Source organism: Micrasema longulum, unplaced genomic scaffold, assembly GCF_059751315.1.
Source record: "Micrasema longulum isolate JH-2025_06_02 unplaced genomic scaffold, ASM5975131v1 h1tg000683l, whole genome shotgun sequence".
Lineage (NCBI taxonomy): Eukaryota > Metazoa > Arthropoda > Insecta > Trichoptera > Brachycentridae > Micrasema > Micrasema longulum.
This window is the reverse complement of record NW_028277879.1, coordinates 198,241-219,088: the sequence shown is the minus strand read 5'-3', so window position 1 is coordinate 219,088 and position 20,848 is coordinate 198,241. Positions and strand designations below refer to the sequence as shown.

Below are 20,848 nucleotides of genomic sequence, written 5' to 3'. Positions count from 1 at the left end.
AGATTAAAATTAATCAATACCAAACATTTATGTGTTAAATTGTTTAATTGGAGGAGAATACGGCATAAAAATGGAAAAACATATTTTTCAAGTAGGTACTAAGATATAAATTTACTGAAATATATAAAATATATTCGGGTTGGGGGGAACACGGGAGTGGCTAGTATTGCGGACTCACAGATAAGAGATCCAAGGTTTGAACCCCACTCTACCCCAACATGATTCCCATTTTACAATAGTTAGTCATTTAAGGCTCATTAAAAAGGGCTCCAAAATACAACTATTTGGATAAATCATAAAAATATAGTTACTTCTTCATTTTTCTATTATGGTTGTTAGTAACCGAGCATTTATTTTTTAGCATTCATCCATCACGACTAACAACAAATTTTCTTTTATTTGTTTACTATAAATATCATTCGCTTCGTCATATGGCACATTTTTTAATTCAAACACTACTTGAGAAAAGTTTCAATATTCCAAACACTAATTTTCGCATCAAAAACAGCGCAACACTAATCATTTCTACCAAATTATTGCCTATAGAAAATACCTGAAATTGTCTTTGCTTTTTATCTACGTTTACTCTCTGCCTTTGTCTCAATCTTGTCGATCTAGTCTTTTGTCGTGAACGTAAGGTCGAGGCGGAGGATAATTTTTCACAAAATTTTCCGTTTCTCCTCCAACATAAAAATGGCTAATAGTGAACCCGTGGTTTTTGATTTAGATCCAACGATCGAAGATGTTAGTCCGAAAGATTTGAAAAGGTGGTTGTGATATTCATGCTGTTATACCTAAATAATAACTTTATTATATCATTTTACAATGACAATGCCTCATGACTGGGGGTTTCCAGTGGTTTTAAATCATAAAAATAATGCGTAAATCAGTTATATTCAGTACAAATAAGGATCTAAGTGAATAAATATCAATCGTGTCTGTGTGTTTTCAGGGAGGCTGAGGATAAAAAAGAACATGGTAACCAGTTGTACATAGTGAAAAACTACAAAGCAGCTCTTGTGCAATATACTGCTGCCATCAACTTTTGCCCTGACAAAGCTTCGTACTATGGGAATAGATCAGCTTGCTATGTTATGCTTGGCCAATATAGGGATGGATTGGAGGATGCAAAACGAGCTGTCATGTTGGACAGTACCTTTGTTAAGGGTTATGTCCGCATCGCCAAATGTTGTCTCGCTTTAGGTTTGTTTACTTCAATATTAATACATCGGTAGTTTTTTCTAATTTTTTTTTTACCTGAAACTTGAAATTCCCATGTGGAGTAACAGTACATAATTTTCAAATTTCTTAAAAGTTGCTTTTCTTTTCTATGACTTCAAAATCGTGAACAATTATATTGTCCAAAAACATTTTATTATTACGCTACCCCAAAAATGATTACTCGTTTTAGATTGCTTGAAAATATAACATGGCTTCATTGTTATTGTGGTAGAAAAGATTAAATATGTTGTGCTGTGGTTGAATATTCTTATACCCTTGTTATCTAATGAAGTTCTTATACCCTTGTTATCTAATCTACAATACGGAAATTTTCATTAATAGTATTACTTATATTTTATTTTATTTATTTTTTTACAATATACGTGAGAGGTAAAACAGAGTATTCAAAAAATAATTACATAACAATGAAATACATATTAACAGTAACAATAGTAAACGGAAAAATCCCACAAAGGCATGGCCTGTTCGTGGATATACAAGATGTGTTTATGAATTTTTGCTCCTATAATAAATAGACAGGTATAATATATTTGTGTAAATATAAGAAAGAGAAATTATTTATTTCTACTAAATATGCATTTTTTGTAAGGTAAAAGGCGCTGTATGCCGTGTACATTAGTAAATAAATAAATTATCGCATATTTTTCTATATTGCACACATGTATAAAATAATTAAACAAAATGCAGTAATTCATCATTTTTTAATGAAACTAATTTCAGTAGAATTGCTGATACATTCTTTTAAATTGCTGTGCCTGATATCGCTAACACATCGTAAATCTGCACCTAAATATTTAATACATACAATAAACAATTATAATTGTGAATTTTCTAAGATTATTTTTGTTGTATATATTGTTTTTGTTCATTCAACAATCTCTCACTGAGGAAGTTCAGTTCTACGGGAAATTTGATATAAAAAATGTTTTCTAAAAATGTTTTGTAAAAATTGAAGCATTTAATTGTATGGCGAAATTTCTCAGAAATGTATGAAAAATTACTAAAAATTGTTTTATCAAAAATGAAGTACGTCGCAAGTTCTTTTGAATCAACCAATCAATTACAGTGTTGTTATGTGTTGTGATCTCAGAGTAATAAGCTGCCACAGCCGTAGAACCGCCCATACGGGCAAAAATAATTCTAGGATTATCATCACGAAGCTAGCTATTGTTTACAGCGAAACAATCGGCTGTAAGTACTCAGGTCAAAAATCGCAAGCGCAAACCGAAACCGTCTGTTACGTGTTTGTTGTTAAACAATAAACCTTACCAAAATTTTGCAACATTTTCATTCTATGTAATAGAGCGAAATGCCATCTCTACAGCTGTGACACCTTATTCCTCTGAGGTTGTGATAGATTTCAGGTTTCTGGGCATCCATTTCTTCAACATTTAGTGTATTTTTACACTATGGGGCTTTACTTTTAAATGTCAGCACAACTAACCTTTACTTTTAAATGTCAGCACAACTCACCAACTCATGACATCACAGGCGGAGTAATTTCAAAATCACAAAACTTATGATATAAAAACATAAAAAATATTTTTTGGCTTAGTTTGAACTTCCTTATTTTTAAATTTATTTTTTCTCTTAAAATTATCACATCCCAGTGTTTTTTTCCATAAAGTTTAACAATTTTTTTTAAATAATTCTCAACTATTCTAGAAATTGCTGATTTTAAAAGAACTTTCAAATGCAAAAACCCTCACACAATTTAATTCTGAAATTATAAGCACCTATACATAATCTACTCAAAAATACTTTTTATATTAAGTACTTATATTTTCAATTTGAGAATAGAAGTTTTATTTACATATTTTTTTAAAAAAGCATCCACAAAGAAATTGCCAAAACATTTTTGAATTTAATGATTTGAAAATAATCGATTAGATCGATCTAATCACTTTATCTTGATAAACCAAAAATGTGTAAATTAAAAGACAAAACTGTATAAAACATTAAATGTAATTTGTTAAAATGCTTTATGGAAGTTCATTATAAAATATTACAGAAATAAAAGACATGATACTCGAATTAAAAAAATTGTATTAAACAGTGACATGTATTTTAACAGTTTTGACAGTGGTTTCATCATGGTCTCGCAGATTTGTTTCCAATATGTTGTAAAAGCTATAAAACTGGTCACTGATTATTCCAATTTTGTGGATTTATCATCATCATCATCGTCAAACCCTCAGCCACACCCAGTGGTGCATTGGGCACTGATTTGTTCAATCAAATGCAACATATCTCTATACGTGAAGGTAAGGTGATCAGTCTCACTCTTCAGTTGCCAGTAAAATAATTCTGTGTAAAACCACCTTTGAAGAGAAGTATTTCATGTCAACCCTTCCAGAAATCAACCCCGAAACTTCAAGCACGATAGGCAAATGAACCACTACACCACGAAGCGAACATTTCTCCACTCAATTTCCTTTTTTAGGATTTTTACCTGAGACCAGCCATCAAGTCATATATACTTCTCCAAGAATCTTAGATTCTGATTCTATTTAACACACAGAACTGTATTCTTCATCCGCCCAGACACAGGCGAAATTGTGAATTCACTTTTATTTACTTAATTCTTTTATTTCTACACTAAAAAACTGCATATATTAAATTAACGCTTTTATGTCAGGTGATTTGGTGGGAGTAGAGCAAGCCATAGCACGTGTCGGGGAGATGGGGGGAATGGACAGTGTGGCTGCAGAAGTCACCGCACTGCAAGAAGTGAAGCGTCTCCAGGATGAAGGACAAGTTTCATACGATAAAAAGGACTTCCGTCGAGTTATGTTCCTGATGGATCGCTGCCTGGAATACTGTCCAGCAAGTTACAGGTATATTTATCCCTCACATTAATTTATCTTCCTTCCAAAATGGCCAAATTTATGTTTTTATTTTTATTTTATTTATTTGGATAACCAACAGCTATAATTATCTCATATTTATATAACAAAACAAATAACAAATAAGCCAATTACAGGTTTTCACAAGTAGCATCACAGTAAGTTAAAAAAGATTCTCGAACATAAAATGAATAGTAATTAAATGTAAATTTAAAAGAAAAGAAAAAAATACTATGAGTTATTTCGAAAGCAAACGCCGTATGTTATTAAGATTATTTGCAAATAAATCTATGTTAAATGATTTATTTATTACATTAAAATTATTAAAAGTTCGCCATAAATATGAATTTTGCCTATAATTAGATGAAACAAGAGGTATGTGAAGAAGAGGGTTATTTCTTAAAACTTTGGAAGGAACATTGATAGAAAGTTTGCAAAGTAGTTCAGGACAGTCAATTGAACCAGAGGCAATTTTAAGTAAATAAATTATATCCGCTATTTCACGACGTTTTTGCAGAGGCAGTAGGTGATGTTTTTTACATATATGAATATACTGGTCAGATTTAAACTCAAGTTTCAACCAGAAACACATGAACTTGACGATTTTTTTAAAAAATATTTTCAATGCGTGATATCTGCACATTGTACATAGGATTCCATATTTGTGATGCATATTCTAAGTTGCTTCGCACTAATGTACAGTAAAGGATTTTAAGTGTCTTTGCCATAGTGAACGACGTAGAGCTACGCATAACAAAGCCAAGCGCATGCGATGACTTTTTTATGATGCTGTCAACATGGGCGTCAAAAAGTAATTTACTATCATGGAAGACACCTAGATCCTTTACACATAATGAGCGTTGGAGGTTTTGACCCTTAAGCACATAGTTAGTACGTAAAATTTTTACTTTGCGACTAAATGTAATAACTGAACACTTAGAAGGATTAAGGTCCAAGCAGTTGGAGTTGCAGTAATCCTCTAGACGGTCGAGATCTGATTGCAGATCAAAGACGTCAGCTGGGGTCTTGATATATGGAATTACTTTATTTTCTTTAATCTAAAAGTAATGTTTTATATTTTTATCCTTATGTCCCAAAAACACGGAAATGAATCTTCTCAAGACACTGAATGGGCGTAAGGGCAAATTGAGTTGTAACATCTTTAATGATTACTGTGTGATTATTGTTCATAAAATGTATATTTATTACATTTGTAAATAAATACATATAGAGTGTCTTAAAAGAACAAAGTTTTTGTTAACATGTGACCTCTTATTTATTTGAAATAGGTCAAAACAATTGTAAATAAAATTTCATGTAATTTGAACGATGGGAACCCGTGCGGACTTACATCTAAACTTAGTCAGTACTGTATTTCAGTATTAGGTGAGCGCACACCTATGTGTCAGTGTGCTTATAAGGTTTTTGTAAGTAAACATTTAACGAGTAAAGTACCCAAAACATTAAATAACGGGTTCAAAACTTCTCTGTAATTGTTCTTGACTTTTACCACTGAGGAGTAACTGATCAGAGATGACTATTGAATGTAGATAGAGCTTTCTATTGTATTTTTTGGTGGTAATACAAAATAATAAAATATGACGAGACCTTTCGGGTGCCATCCACCGAGCTCTCGAGTATCATTATTTAGTTTTCAGCTAAAATTAAACACCAAGGACAAGACAGCACTTCTGCTGGCTTATCGTAACAACCCGTGTTAAAGCATGGCGTCAATGCATTTTGGCTGTTAAAGCACCCTGCAATTGCAACTGCTATTGTTCTTATGATTTACCCAAGTATTTCATTTTGAGGGCCATTTTCAACGAGTTGTAAATAACTCACCATTAGAAAATGGGAATCAAGTTGGGGTATAGTGGGATTTGAACCACGGACCTTTGATCCATGAGTCCGAGACATTAGCCACAGGACTACAACCCGATTTTATCGTTATGTGATTGGTTTTATGATTGGCGATCATGGCTATCTCCACCTTATTAACTGCTATCCTATAGTGAAGTGGTACTCTTTCCGTATCATCCTGATTATTTCGACTTCTGATATGTCCATCTTCAAGTATTTGTTGAATTTGGTCATGCAGTATCTTCCTCGGTCTTCCTCAATTTCTGCATCTATCAACATTTGTATCATCATTTTTTTTAGCTATTGAATCACTTTTCATTCGCTCTACATGTTCAAACAAATGCAAAACTCTTTTATTGATTGTATCAATAATCAGCCTTGCATTACGTATGGATATCGACATTAGTGCACCTATCATTCATAGTTTTGCTACACATTTACCTGAGAGATCGCATTTAGCCTGCTTTTATCCTTTTTTTTTTAGTTCCATACTTTACTCCTATACATCAGGTAAACCAACCTAAGGTCATCTAGTAAGTAAATACATAATAAAATGTAGATAGTTAAATATATATGTATATATTTAAAATTGCATTCAGTTTGCTCAAGTACATTGATTTCTTTCCTGATGCAATATCTGTATTTTGCAATTATTGTGTTTTTTCAAATACTTTTTTTTGTTTTTAATAAATATATTTATGATAAAATAGTATATGTTTCTTTTCCCTCTAAATAATATAATAAACCTAATTCAAAATACTTCCGATTACAAAGCACTCGAAAACTACATACAAAATAAAATATTACTAATCAAATTTATCGGAATTTTATAAATAGAAATATCAATTGTTCCGAGACAGCACTATTAGAAACGGTTATCAATATAATAACCACAAGTGTAAACGAGATAGAAGACTGACTATTTTTATTGGTTATTTACGTTCCAAATCCAAAAGGTCTTTTGTAAACTAGCCACGTCGGTTCTCATCGTAAAACTTATTATTGGCACTTGTAGTGTATTATCTATTCAGTGCATATATCACTATATTTATGAAAACAAAAAATCTACACCAGCAAATAGTTATTTTAAAGAAATGACGTATTTCACAAGCGTATTGTTAAGTGTCCCCCTCACCACCTTTTATTGATGGCAATAAAACTACTTTAACAGTTTCTTATTTTGTAAGGTGCTAATTAAAATAATTCATCAATCAAACAAACAAACCACTACGCCATTTAGGATAGACCGCCATATCACTCTGTCTTTGCATACAGGCCTCGCTTCCTTTACATTCACACATCTTCTCATGCACGCACGCCGATTATTCCTACTCTTGACATCTCCATCTTCAAGTATTTGATAGACTTGATCGTGCCATGTCTTTCTCGGTCTTCCTTGTTTTTTGCATCCATCAACATTCGCATTGTAGATCATTTTAGCCGTTCCTTCACTGTCCATTCGCTCTGCATGTCCAAACCAACGCAGCACCCCTTTCTTGATTCTGTCGATAATGCATGTCTCAATCTTACACGGTTCACGGATCTCGACATTTGTGTACCTATCATACATCGTTTTGCCACACATTCGCCTGAGGGATCGCATTTCGACAGCATTTAACCTACTTTCATCATTATTTTTTCAATCCCATACTTCACTCCCATGCATTAGAGTTGACACTAGAACTCCATTGTGAACTGCTATTTTTGCCTCCTGCGATAAACATTTGTTTGCCAAAGTAGATTTTAGTGCACCATTCACCCTGTTCCCGGCACTCACCCTCCTTTCAATATTTTTCTCAGTCTATCCATCCCTAGTTAACATACTTCCCAGATACACAAATTCTTCTACCTGATTCAGAATATCTCCGTTCACACTGATCTCACATTTAGTTATATTTTCACCCTTTTCAAAAACTTCACTTTTGATTTATCAACATTCATAAGCAAATCACTTTTCTTGCATACATCGTAGACTTTTGGCACCAAAAATTGCAAATCTTCTTTGCTGATAGCAAGACGCAAGGCATCATCAGCATACAAAAGACAATTGACAGTTAAATCGCCCATTTTTGATCATACTGTTATCGATGTATATGTTGAACAAACATGGTGACATTGCACATTCCTGTTTGACTCCTTTAGAAATGTTAAACCACAATGTGAATGACCCATTGACCTTCACACATGCTGTGCTCTCCTTGTACAGTGACGCAATAGCCCTTGTCAGGTTACCATTCACTCCATACTCCGACAAAACCTTCCACAATTTATCTCTGTCAACTCTATCAAAAGCCTTTTGCAGATCGACAAATGTGCAGAAAAGTTTCAGGTGTTTAGCCAGAAATTTTTCTGTTATATTTCGCAGAGTAAAGATTTGATCCATACATCCTCTTTCATTCATAAATCCACTTTGTAAATCCACACTCTTTCTTTAGTCACTTTTCTTACTCTCTCAATCAGTATTCTGCCATATATCTTTCCAACAGCGCTCAAAAGGCTAAAAGCTCTGTATTTTCCGCAATCCACCCTATAGCCTTTTTCCTTGTATAAAGGCATAACAACAGCTGTCCTCCAATCAGGTATTCCTCCTCTAAACATAGGTTAAAAAGCTTATGTAGCCATACAAAAATTATTTCTCCACACGCCTTTATAAACTCTGTGGCAATGTTATCATAACCTTGCGCTTTCCCATTCTTCATATACTTAGCAGCTTTTTTTTTTTTTTTTTTTTTATTTGAAAATTTATTTATAAACCCTTACGGATTATTACATTTAATTTCTTCCATACTTATCGCTTTCGAATGGTCATCTGCATTTATTAATCAATCAACTCTGATTAATAAATGCAGATGACGATTAATATTTATTGAAATGTTTCCGTTCTTACATATAGTTTTTACTTATCATTATTTAACTCAAAACTATTTATGGCTAATAGTATATATAATTAAATATTCATTTTGTTTTAGAATAAAAATACTGAAATCGGAATGCTTGGCATTACTTGGACGATGCCAAGAATCCCAAGAGATTGCCAACGATGTCTGGCGAATGGATAACTCTAATGCTGACGCTCTATTTGTTCGTGGAATGTGTTTCTACTACCAGGTACCTTGAATTATCATCTATCCAAAATGTAATATCAGTAAACCGAAATATCATTGTGTATGATTATTTCAACATTTTATTATTAATTATATCTTGTTTAGGATGACGTGGAACAAGCCCTGAAACATTTCCAACATGTCCTGAAACTGGCCCCAGATCATCGTAAAGCTATGGAATTTTACAAAAAAGCTAAACTTCTTAGACAGAAGAAGGAAGAAGGTTAGTTATTGTATAATTATTCTGGGCAAGATCTATTTGCTACCTTTTTCAAATCTGTTTTTGAAAAGCCATCAGATTTATCGAATAATCTAACGGATAGATGAACTAATTCACCAACTAACATCAATAGCATAGAAGTTTATACTGATTTAGTTTTAAAGTACATAGAGAATCTCGATTCCATATAGGGAGCTGAACCTGATCTAATTCCACGCATATGTATAATTAGCTGTGCGGAACAACTGGAAAGTCCACTTGCGTTGCTTTTTAATAAGTCATTAACTGATGGTATTGTCCCGAAACCACGGAAAACTGATTTAATTTCTCATACTTATAAATCAGCGGCCAAAAATTATAGACCGATTTCCAAATTATAAATTTTTTCAAAACTATTTCAGAAGTTAATTTACGATCAAGTATCTAAAGCACTTTCTTTTAGTATTTCACAGCATGGTTTATGCTAGATCTACCATAACCAATTTAGTTTATTTTACTAATTGTCTTCTAAAATATATGGACAACTGATTATAAGTTGATTCAATCTACACGGACTTTAGTAAAGCCTTCTAAAGTTATATTATAAACAATTAAACTAATTGGCATAAGTGGTGATTTATATTGATGAATGTGTTCTTACATTGGAAATAGGTCACAAGCTGTAGTAATTTCCGGGTACAAATCCAGCTGGTTTTCTGTTACTTCTGGCGTTTCCCAAAGATCAATTCTAATTCCCTTTTCTATTTAACATATTTATCAATGACATTCAGGAATGCTTTCTTCATGCCAAGTCTGTACTCTTTTACTCTTTGCTGACGATAGTAAAATATTTCAAATACGGAATAATATGTTCTGTTTATGTAGTAGCAATATACAAAACATTCCTCAAAGCCTCAATTAATTTGTCAGGGAAAATTTACTCGCAGATCAGAGGTCCAAAGTTCACTACCCTACTCTACCCAAACTAGATTTCTATTTTCTTATTTTCAATTTTATTTATTTTTCACTAGTTGAAAATGGCCCCAAAATTGAAATATTTGGGTACATAAGAATTCAAATATTTATTTTTCAAAAATACATTTAAAAAAAAAGTTCTATATGTAATTTCAATAACAATTCTTACTGTCTATAGGTAATGAAGCTTTCAAAATGGGTAAATGGCAGGATGCATATGACCTGTATAGCGAAGCATTAGCAATCGATCCCCACAACAAAGTTGTCAATGCCAAACTGTTCTTCAACAAAGCAACCGTTTGCTCCAAGTTAGGCAAAGTTAAGGAAGCCGTTCTGCACTGTTCCGATGCCCTCAACCTTGATGAAACATACCTGAAAGCATTACTTAGGAGAGCCAAATGTCACACCGATCTTGAAGACTTTGAAGAAGCTTTAAGAGATTACGAAAAGGCCTTTAAAATGGACAAAAGTCCAACCAACAAAAGACTACTCCACGATGCGAAAATTGCTTTGAAAAAATCTAAACGTAAAGACTATTACAAAATTCTAGGAATCGAAAAGAATGCATCTGAAGATGAAATTAAAAAAGCATACAGGTACCTAATAAAAAATTTCATTAATGATTTGTGTATATAAAATTATTTTTTTTGACCAACTTTTAAAAAGCTCATTCTTGTCAGTTCATGCTGCTTAGATTGATAGAAGATCCAACTTTTTGTGTGTAACAAAATTTTCACATGTCAAAAACTTAATGTACCTGAGTTATTTTTTCAGCATAGTAAACGCTTATGTTTCATCCCATTATCAATGCTGTGCTATGTAGTTTGGGATGTACTAACAAATCTCCATAATCCTACCCGTACGCATTGAACTACTTATTTTACACTTCGAACGTGTGAAAATATGATTTGACATAAAGAATCAAGACAATTTGGCATTCTTTTTGGACTAATTTATGATAAAATTATAAACAAATGAATTCCATACTAAAACACCTACCTCTTGCTCATCTGCGGCCGGCGCCATTCTGTTGCCCAAGGCCAGTCAAGTGTTAAGAATACTGCGTCATACACTACACGTTTGTCTACTCTTCTTCTAAGTCTTAAATGAATTTTTTACACTTATTTAACTAAACACTTAATATAATCTAATGGTTTTGTGATATTTTGACATGACACCAAAGGCAATGTTACACTCGACACACATTATTTTTGATAGGATTTGTTTTTTAGATTTATTATGTGACTGCAAACAAACTCTACATCATCGATAGGGTCTAAGAATTGTTTCTGCGCTAGGTATAGTTCTCAGCCAATGTTTTAATATTTCAATTTTCATAACTCTGTTTAGGTTATTAGATTGAGAAACAGATGGAATGCTTTTGAGTAAGTTGAACACTTCAGAATTATTTGTCTAATTAATTCTAACTGAAAGTCTGCTATTAGAACTTTATAAACAAAAGGAGTTCATGAAAAATTTATACATGAAAGCCGACTTTCCTGTCCCACTTTATTGATTTCCTCATGGATGGCAGATTACTCAACATATCTTTTTCTTCAAATCTAAACAAAACAACGGTAGTGTTTAAGTTATCAGCGCAGATAATGTACGATATGGAAGGGGATCGATACTGAGCATGCACAAAGTGTCCTGCGTGAAATTAAAATAGGTACATGCACGATGTGGAAGTTGGCGGAAAGATACACTGTGACATTGGTTTGGTTCTAAGCCAAATTTTCAATAAAAATCACCAAGTTTGGGACAGAATCACATAGATGTCTACAGAGAAAGAATCACATGTCCATCTCAAAGCATTTTCAAGCGTACTTCATATGTTCGCAATAAAGGTCTAAATGGCGTGTCACCGTAGGATGTCACTAGCGCTGAAAGAGTCAATATAAACTTGAAATTTAATTTTTCTTACTTTTAATTATCAAAATATATGTTATTTTCTACACAATACAATAGTTATAAATCCTGAGTATTTTTTTTTTGTAGAAAACGGGCTCTCGTTTTACATCCAGATCGTCATGTTGGAGCTTCTGAACCAGAACGTCTCGAGCAAGAACGGCGCTTCAAAGAGTTGGGAGAAGCTTATGGAGTTCTCAGTGATCCTAAGAAGAAAACCCCTTATGACTGTGGACAAGACTTTGACCAAGGTATTTAACTAACACATCTCGCAATCTCTTTCACCACAATTACACAATATTGCTATAATGTCTACAACCGTTCTGTTGTATACTAAATTATGGCTGTTTATTATTTTTTTTAATAACACATAAAGGCAAATACAGTAAAACTCCTTTTTTACGTTTTTCAAGGAAGCGAATAGGAATAGGAAAAATAAGCGCATAGGAAAAAAAGCCATTTACATAACAATAAAATTAGTGTTCTAAATCATAGGTTCCCAAAGTTGACTAGGCTCCGACCCGTCTAACAAAAAATTTCAGTCTTGGGACCCACCTCTTAGCTGTCTTAGAGAAAAGAGGACATAAATATTGGTAATGCTCAGATTCCCTAGTCAAAACGAGAACTACTTAATGCTGTTTTATTTGTTCTAATTTAAATAATATTTTTTATAAGTGTTACCAATATGATTGAAAGACTATTGGAATAAGAAACACAATTTTTTTTTTTTTTAAATATATTACTTAAATACCTACACTTGCAAGGTTTTTTTACAAAGTTATTTCAATGGAAAGGATGTATTCGTTTCTTATTTTTCTTCATTATAGTTTTATCATCAACTTCAGTTACTTTTAATCGCATCGAGTTTGATATATCCTATTTATTTTGGTATTTAGTTTTAATGTTAACCATAGCCGAAAATCCAACCTCACTAGATATGAGGTAGTAAAGAGGAGGAGGACTTTCGTAGCTTCATCATTCATAATTATCAGCAACTGAGAGCCAGAATTTCGTTAACTGTTTACGATTGAAACTATTTTTTGGTGACGTATCTTCTGATAAATCAATGAGTTCTTCACTTGCCTTTTTGACATACTAGTTGGTAAGTCGTCTTTTGAAATGTGTTACAAATCCAACGTAACGAATCAAACTTTTTCGTCTCTTCCACAATAGTTGATAATGTTAATAAAAAGTTGATAACAGTGATAAATGACTGAAAATTTTAGACAGTACGCTCAGGCTGCACTTGGTTTTCAATAATACAAGTTTTAAGTTTTTCAAAACAATCATACTTAACATTCTCAATACAACTTTTCCGCAACATAACTTTTTCATGAACGCGCGAATTTGAATGAACTGCAAAAATGTCTGATCCGTTTGATCCTTGCAAATACAAATTAAGTTCTTTTCATTTCAAAAAAATATCCGCCAAATAAGTGAGCCCGAGAATGAATTCTTCATCCAGTAGATGTTTAATTTATTCAGTTTTTCCTTCCAAGTAAATTGAAACTTCATTACGCAATTCCACTAATCGTGTCAGTACTTTTCCCCTGGATAACCAGCGAACTTCTGTATGCAGAAGAAGAGATTTATGGCGGCTACCCATTTCTTCACACAGTTTTTGAAATAGGCGGGCTTGTAAGGGTTTTGTTTTAATATAATTTACAATTTTCACAGCTGTATCAAGTACTGTTTTGAAATCATCGGGCAATGCTTTGGAAAGCAGCGCTTCTCTGTGAATGCTACAGTGTGTCCACAAAGCACAGGGACTTTATTCAAGAACTCTCGTAACCACACTGCTATTTTTCCCGCACATAGCCCGCTCACCGTCAGTGCATATACCGACACAGTTCTTCCACTGTAAATCTTTTTCTTTTATATGGGAATCTATTGTATTGAAAATTACCTCAGCTTTTCCACGACTTATTGGCTTGCAGAACAAGATCCTTAAGCTAATGAGATACGAGGCATATACAGCATTTTCATCAATATTAACAAAATGGGAAACAATATTTGTTGAAGATTTCATATTCAACAATTTACTTTGAAAAAACTCCACTGCTTGTTTTTATAGTGGGAATGCTTTGTTTCTACATGACACATCAACTTACTTGAGCGCATACTTTCGTTTGCTAATATATAGTAGCAAATCACACATTGAGGACGCGGATCTATCGTATCATGATTCCAAGTGGTCATATTTTCTCACAACTTTCCGTCGCTTGGTTTGGAAGTTCGGAAGTCAAACTCCTTGCCACTTTTGTCACATAAAAGATCTTCTATTTTTCCATTGCTTTGTTCACACTTTTCCATTATTATCTTACAGGTTAATAATTATTTTTGTATATATTACAATGATTTACACACACGCTGTCTAACACAACACAATGCGAAATGAACTTCGCAAAAACAATAGACATCAATCTCGCTCGGGACGTTTCGCTAGGGACGGGCTCACGACATGTGTTTCGTTCGCCGCGCTGTCGACGACTGAGCTGTCAGTATGGCTGGCACTAACTCCAGCGCCAGCTGGCGATATTCCACGACTGCTGCTATCTGTAGTGCATTGGCAATTCAAATTATTATTATTTTATCACAATATTTTCCGTAACTTAAGTTTATTTCAATTTTTTAGGAATTATAAATAGCTGAATGAAATATCAAATTTATCACTTTCTATTTTTTTAATTCATGTATACAGTGGCGAGGGCCCACTCAGTATTTTGACCTATTTTCGATGATTTAACTAAAAAGATTTTTATATTTTGTATTTTTTCAAACATTTTATTATTTTATAAAAAATATCTATTTTAAAAACAAGTTTCAATAATTTTACCTGTAAATACTAAAATTTGACAAGAAAAAAAAAAAAATTTGCATACAATACATAAAATGATTTTTCCAATAAATGTGGGGAAATTTTATTTACATGGTATCCCTTTTTTTTTTTTACATAGTATTACTGAAAATCAATGGAATTTCAACTGTCATTTTTAAATTGCGGAAAAAAATATTCCTTTTATGAACTTTTTGAACTATCTTCTTTTCACATTATGTTTAAAACATTTAATATTTCTTTTGCCACATTTTTAAAGTTTCTGCATCCTAATTTATTGATACAAAGACTCAATTGCTCCTAAATGTGTGTCACAATTTAGTAACATGTCAATATGACCTTTTTGTTCAAATGAAAACTAACCCTGACGGAAATCAGAGTGTCACTAAAATTGTATTCGTTTGAAAAATTCATCAAAATTTAATGCTAAATATAGCCTTTTATAAAATTATACAATTAAACAAAAAGGTCAATTACGCTGCACCTGCTTTGAATTTAGTTTAAGACAACAATTTACCCTTTATTATAGTCCTTAAAATATAACTTGATTAGAATGACAGCTGTCAAACTAATTTCATTAGTGATGGGAAATTACTGATCGCCGATCAAATTGATGTTATCAGTTTTTTCATGCAATCATGAAACTCTGTTTCCGAAAATTGATATAAAAACGCAAAAACAAGCCTATTTTAGTGTGTTTAACACAATTATTCACCAAAAAATAAGACATTTATCCTATTTTCATGTACAACATGATACTTATTATTTTTTTTATTCAATCAATTTACATTGATCAATTTGTCCCATCTATAACGTTTTTGCAAAATGATGTGACCTTGTAAGAATGTCATTAATAATTAGGTTTATTTTAGTTTTAAAGCTGATTTAATATATTTATGTTGATTTATGTGTCAAGCATTGTATTAACAAAATTAATTAACACGCCAGATACTAATGGTTTTTCGTTTGTCAATATAAACAACTCCTTAGACGTCATTACAAAGTTATGTCGTCACTTTTTCTGACAAATGTCATTCTAATCAAGCTATATTTTAAGGACTGTAGTTGTTTACCTGCTTTTATTCTTCAGTTTAAATATATAAACTCTGATTTAAGCACTCGCATATAGACTGCAGTACCGTTTTTAGTTTGACATAATTTTGGCCTTTTTAATTTTTTTTTATGTTAAATCGGTGGTGATAAAAAATGTAAATTGGGGGGAATATTTGAATTAGAATATATGGAAAAAAATGGGACTGGAACATTTTAGAGTAAAAAACGGGAAAATGTAAAATTAAGGAACGTAAAAAGAAGGTTTTACTGTATTTATAAATTATTTAACTTTTATAGTCACTAATACCATCATTATTTTTAATGTCAGTTAATACCGCCTATTTTGTTAGAATCAATTATTATAATAGTATCTATGTTAGTCTGCCAATGAATTTGCCTACAGTTTATTAAACATGGTGAGCAATTTTAATTACAAACATTTTTATAAACATTTATTTTTCAGAAATGGATCCGAATATGATGTTCCAAACCTTCTTCAGAGGTGGTGGTACTCCCTTCAACTTCGGAAGCTCCTCAGGATTCCCCGGTGGAGTCAGCTTCCAGTTTGGTTAAAGCTTCACTCAGACGGACACAATCCTAACACAATACACATTGTTTCAACAATTTTTAGTGGGAATTAAATATAGTTTCCTAGGCTTAAGTAATTTTTTAGCCGAAGGGAGTTTTTATATGAAAATCTTATATAGATTAGTTATTTATAATTATTGTGAGAGGAAAAATGATTATGCAGTACGTATTGTAATTGAATGCGACAGTCTTTATAAGACTAAAAGGCCAGATTCAAAATATTGTGGAAGAATACTTTCCATAGCTAATGTTGTGCCGGAGAATTCGCACTATGTATATATACACCAATCTCTCGATTTTGATGATTAGTGGCCACCTTTGTAACAAGTCAAATAGAGTCAACATTATAATATGTAGTATCTTCTAGCTAGGTAAGGTTATTGTTCCGTTGCAAATATGATTACTTATTGCTAAATATTTAAAGACAATGTTTAGCCTCTAAACACCTGTTTATTTTTTATTAATACGTTGGGAAGTCTAAAATACTTCATTGACAGTGTCAATATAACTGCCTTATAACGTCACTATATATCGCATATATACTACAACTAGGTAACTTCGAAATCAGTATTTGTAAGTTACCCACTAAAAACACATCTTTTATCCTCCACGAATACCACAAAGAGAAAAGTCAAGCATTCAAATCATCATAATATGTATTAATTGAATCACGACTTGCCTATTTGTAGCATTCACGGAGGAAGATACAAATATGTGTTAACTCAAAAATGCTGACTTTAATGTTTTCTAGTTGTAGGAATTACCCCACAATATTATTATTCTACTATATGGAAGTCCTAGAAAAGTGTTTTAATGAGGAATATACAGTGTTCTTTTTTTACCTTGTTCACATGACAATGATATATATGTAAAGATTTCATGTGTTAAATTTATCGACAAAATCCTGAGTCATTTTTAGTTTAAATAATATCATTTTCAGCCAAGCGAGACTTTTTAATGTGATAATTACGTGTAATAGCACAGCTTTTCTCTGTATTATTTATAAAATGTAGAAATTGGTTAGGATTCCCGTGGTAAATAAATACATGATTTAATACTTACATCAGTTTCATAGAAATTTTAAATGAAAAGTAGAAATAAATATTTTTGTGTGGTTTTGTCGTAAATACTTTTTTTAGCATTTCATATAAACAATTGTGTATTAATAATTTAAATATGCTACCATTATGTCTCAAACAAAATCTGTGAATAGTTTTTTATATTTTAGTTGGCTTTTTTTTTAAACTTCCAAAAATACTAATGTCCATACAATTACGCTTTAATAAAATTACATACAGTAAATTATTCAACAAAAGTAGTTTGATCAAAGAAAAGGAGTGTTGTATTTTAGTATGCTTAATATTAACCTGTCAAAGTGATTGTCATTTATAATATTAAATGAAGACATTACTGGTAAATAAACAGTTGAGATAAAACAATGTAGTACATACCATTTTAATTAAAAACATATTATTTAATACAATTATTGTCTTAATCCTAGCAGTAGTATAATAATACATAATATTTAAAATATAATTATATACACACTCATTTTGAACATTAGCTTACGAGCTCTGCATATTTTATGCAAAGCAAATCATAATATAATGTTGCATACAATATTTATTACATGCAAAATTCTGATAGATTAGAAAATGATGACGCTGACACCATGTTTTATTTCAATTGACATGGGTACACCTCTTGAAATTAGTCAACAGTTGAGCTTAATATATGACTGACGTGCTCTGTACGCATTAACATCTTTCCATTGATTTGTTTTAAACAAATATTCCCCTATTACAGACCACTTACCTTAAATTATGTACGGCCAAATGTAAATTTTCTGTAAATTACGAAAATTTCTAAGCAAAGGTAATTTGAAATACAAACTGAACTTTGTCAGTATGTGAAGTTAAAAAGTAATCTATTAGTCAAATTACTATCTGGCCATCGCAATAGAAATTTTCTTTAAAATACTACCAAAAACCAAATTACAATCATTTTGTCACAGTTATATTTTTTTATCTTTAAATTTTCAAAATGAGACTTTATGGGCCAAAAAGTCATAATTACATTACATAATATATGGTGACTTGGTTTGATGAACGCCCACATTTTTTTGTATTGTGTTCATTTTTAAAATGTGTACTCAAGTTTTAAGCACAGATTCTTAATTCTGTACCCTCCCCCCTTGCAAAGCTACATATTAACATGTGCCCAACTGCAAATTATTAATTTACGTAAAAACATATTCTAAACAAAAAGCTTTTCCTGTATTTGTTGACTCTGAAGATATATTAATACAAATGCCCAATCCATGATACGTTCAAACACTGACAATGTGTATGTTTCTTTTTCAGAACTATACGATTTTAGACTGACCTCAGCCTACCTTCAATCTTGAATTTGCTCACAATCATAAATAAATTGAGAAGTCCAGTAATGAGACATACATTTTACTAAAAAGTTTATCATTTTAAATTTGATATGTGTGGTACTACATATGTAAAATATATTATACACTTTGTTAATTGTGATTCAATAGAAAGTGAAATAAACTGGGTTTAAAAATATCCCGCTCACATAATATTCATAAAGTGTATTAATTGCTTCTCAGAAAACTGAAAATATAATCCAACATAGCACTTGCATGATTCAGTGGCGCAGTTACTGTTTTTTACTAACTGTATTATTTATTTAAATTCATGGGTTTTGTAAATGAAAATATATTATCACATTCCAATCTCTGTTTTACTTACAAAAAATCCTAATAATACTAAACAGTTCAATTGAACTTATATAATTATAATACATATCGTCGTTGCATAGGCATTATCTGTTAACATATTTTTTTAAATAATGGATGTACTGTACAAGTAACAGTTTGGACTGTATTCCACAATCCTGTAGCAAGGGGTAGGTGTTGGCCGTGTCTCGCTGCCGTCGTCGCTCTCGGGGTCATAAATCCCGAAAGTTATGATGTCTTGAAATCCCTCTCAAGTCCGGTGTCACTGCGTAGGTCGGTGGAAGATACTAGTCCTGGGGTGAAGCGATGGTCAAGTCCAAGGTGTAGATCCAGTAGTAGAGCTGGAGGTCGGGCGGAGTGACGAAATAATACAATCTGACTAACGTGAAGTCTCGAGGCGAACTCAATATTTATTATTACAAATGTACACATTATATAGGGCGTGTTGCGGGCTCCCGCTACCTGCGTCCGAACCGGCGTTAGGCTAATACGGGAGTGGGGGGGGGAAATACCGCTCCCACTATTCCCGGCCGGCGCGCCTCCTCCAAAGTGCTTATAGGGAGGTGCCGGCGCTCGGCTCGGTCACTTCGCTGGGAGCCGCCGCACGCGCCACATCAATTACAGAAATGCCTTTTTAAAGGCAAACATTAGTTTCGTTTACAAAAAAATGCCTTTTTTAAGGCAGTCCTTAGTCTCGTTTACAAATGCTTTTTTTAAGGCAGTCCTTAGTCTCGTTTACACAAAATGCAAATCCCATTTTTAGAGCAATAATTGGTCAAACGTCTAGCTTCAGGCCCTTTTTAGGGCCTGTAACACAAATTTCTACTCTATAGTACTCCGGTATCGCTAAAGTCAGACCCGAAAGTGGAATATTCATCCTTTATTGTAGGTCCAACATTTAGCCTACAGATACCGGGGGCCCTAACTATATTATTGCATATTTTATTCATATTTCTAACCGTCCGTTACAATGGAGATAATTTGAACTATGTACCCATGTTAACAGATTTTGCCGACGCAATGACAGCACGACGACGCAAATGTAGATGATACAGCGATAGAATATTAGGAATATTTCACCAATCAAGATCAATTTATTAATACATATGTATTTAGGATGTTAATGCAGCCGGAAAAATTAGAAAGAAAACCACATTCTTACAAATAAATTTATACGTAAAAAGGACTACCCATAGAAACATTATTTCATGATTAAATTGCAGGTTTTATTCTAGGCCAGCACAATAAGAGATTTTTTTATTGTCCTTCAGTTCAATGGAAATAAAATAGAAACCGTCTGTTTTTCTGTTATAGGAAAAATGTTGGCCCTTCTATATGCGTTGTAGGAAAACATGGAATATCATTTGCAGAAAAGTGGTAAAATAAAAAGCTCTAAATTTATTAAGAATAAACATTTATTATTTTTTCAAACTCTCGATAATTAAGTCAGTATACTTTTCTATTTTCAAAAATTATTTGATTTTTCTC

General features: G+C 32.4%; 1 protein-coding gene across 1 annotated transcript; it reads left to right on the top strand.

The window, feature by feature from the left end:
- Positions 1–597: 597 nt before the first annotated feature.
- Positions 598–19,357, top strand: Tpr2 (Tetratricopeptide repeat protein 2). The gene is made up of 8 exons (XM_088229588.1): positions 598–767; positions 953–1,203; positions 3,881–4,079; positions 8,918–9,056; positions 9,158–9,275; positions 10,405–10,822; positions 12,225–12,385; positions 16,487–19,357. Exons 1-8 carry the CDS (start codon positions 694–696, stop codon positions 16,594–16,596), a joined length of 1,470 nt encoding a protein of 489 aa, XP_088085714.1. The 5' UTR covers positions 598–693; the 3' UTR covers positions 16,597–19,357.
- The last annotated feature ends 1,491 nt before the right edge of the window (positions 19,358–20,848 follow it).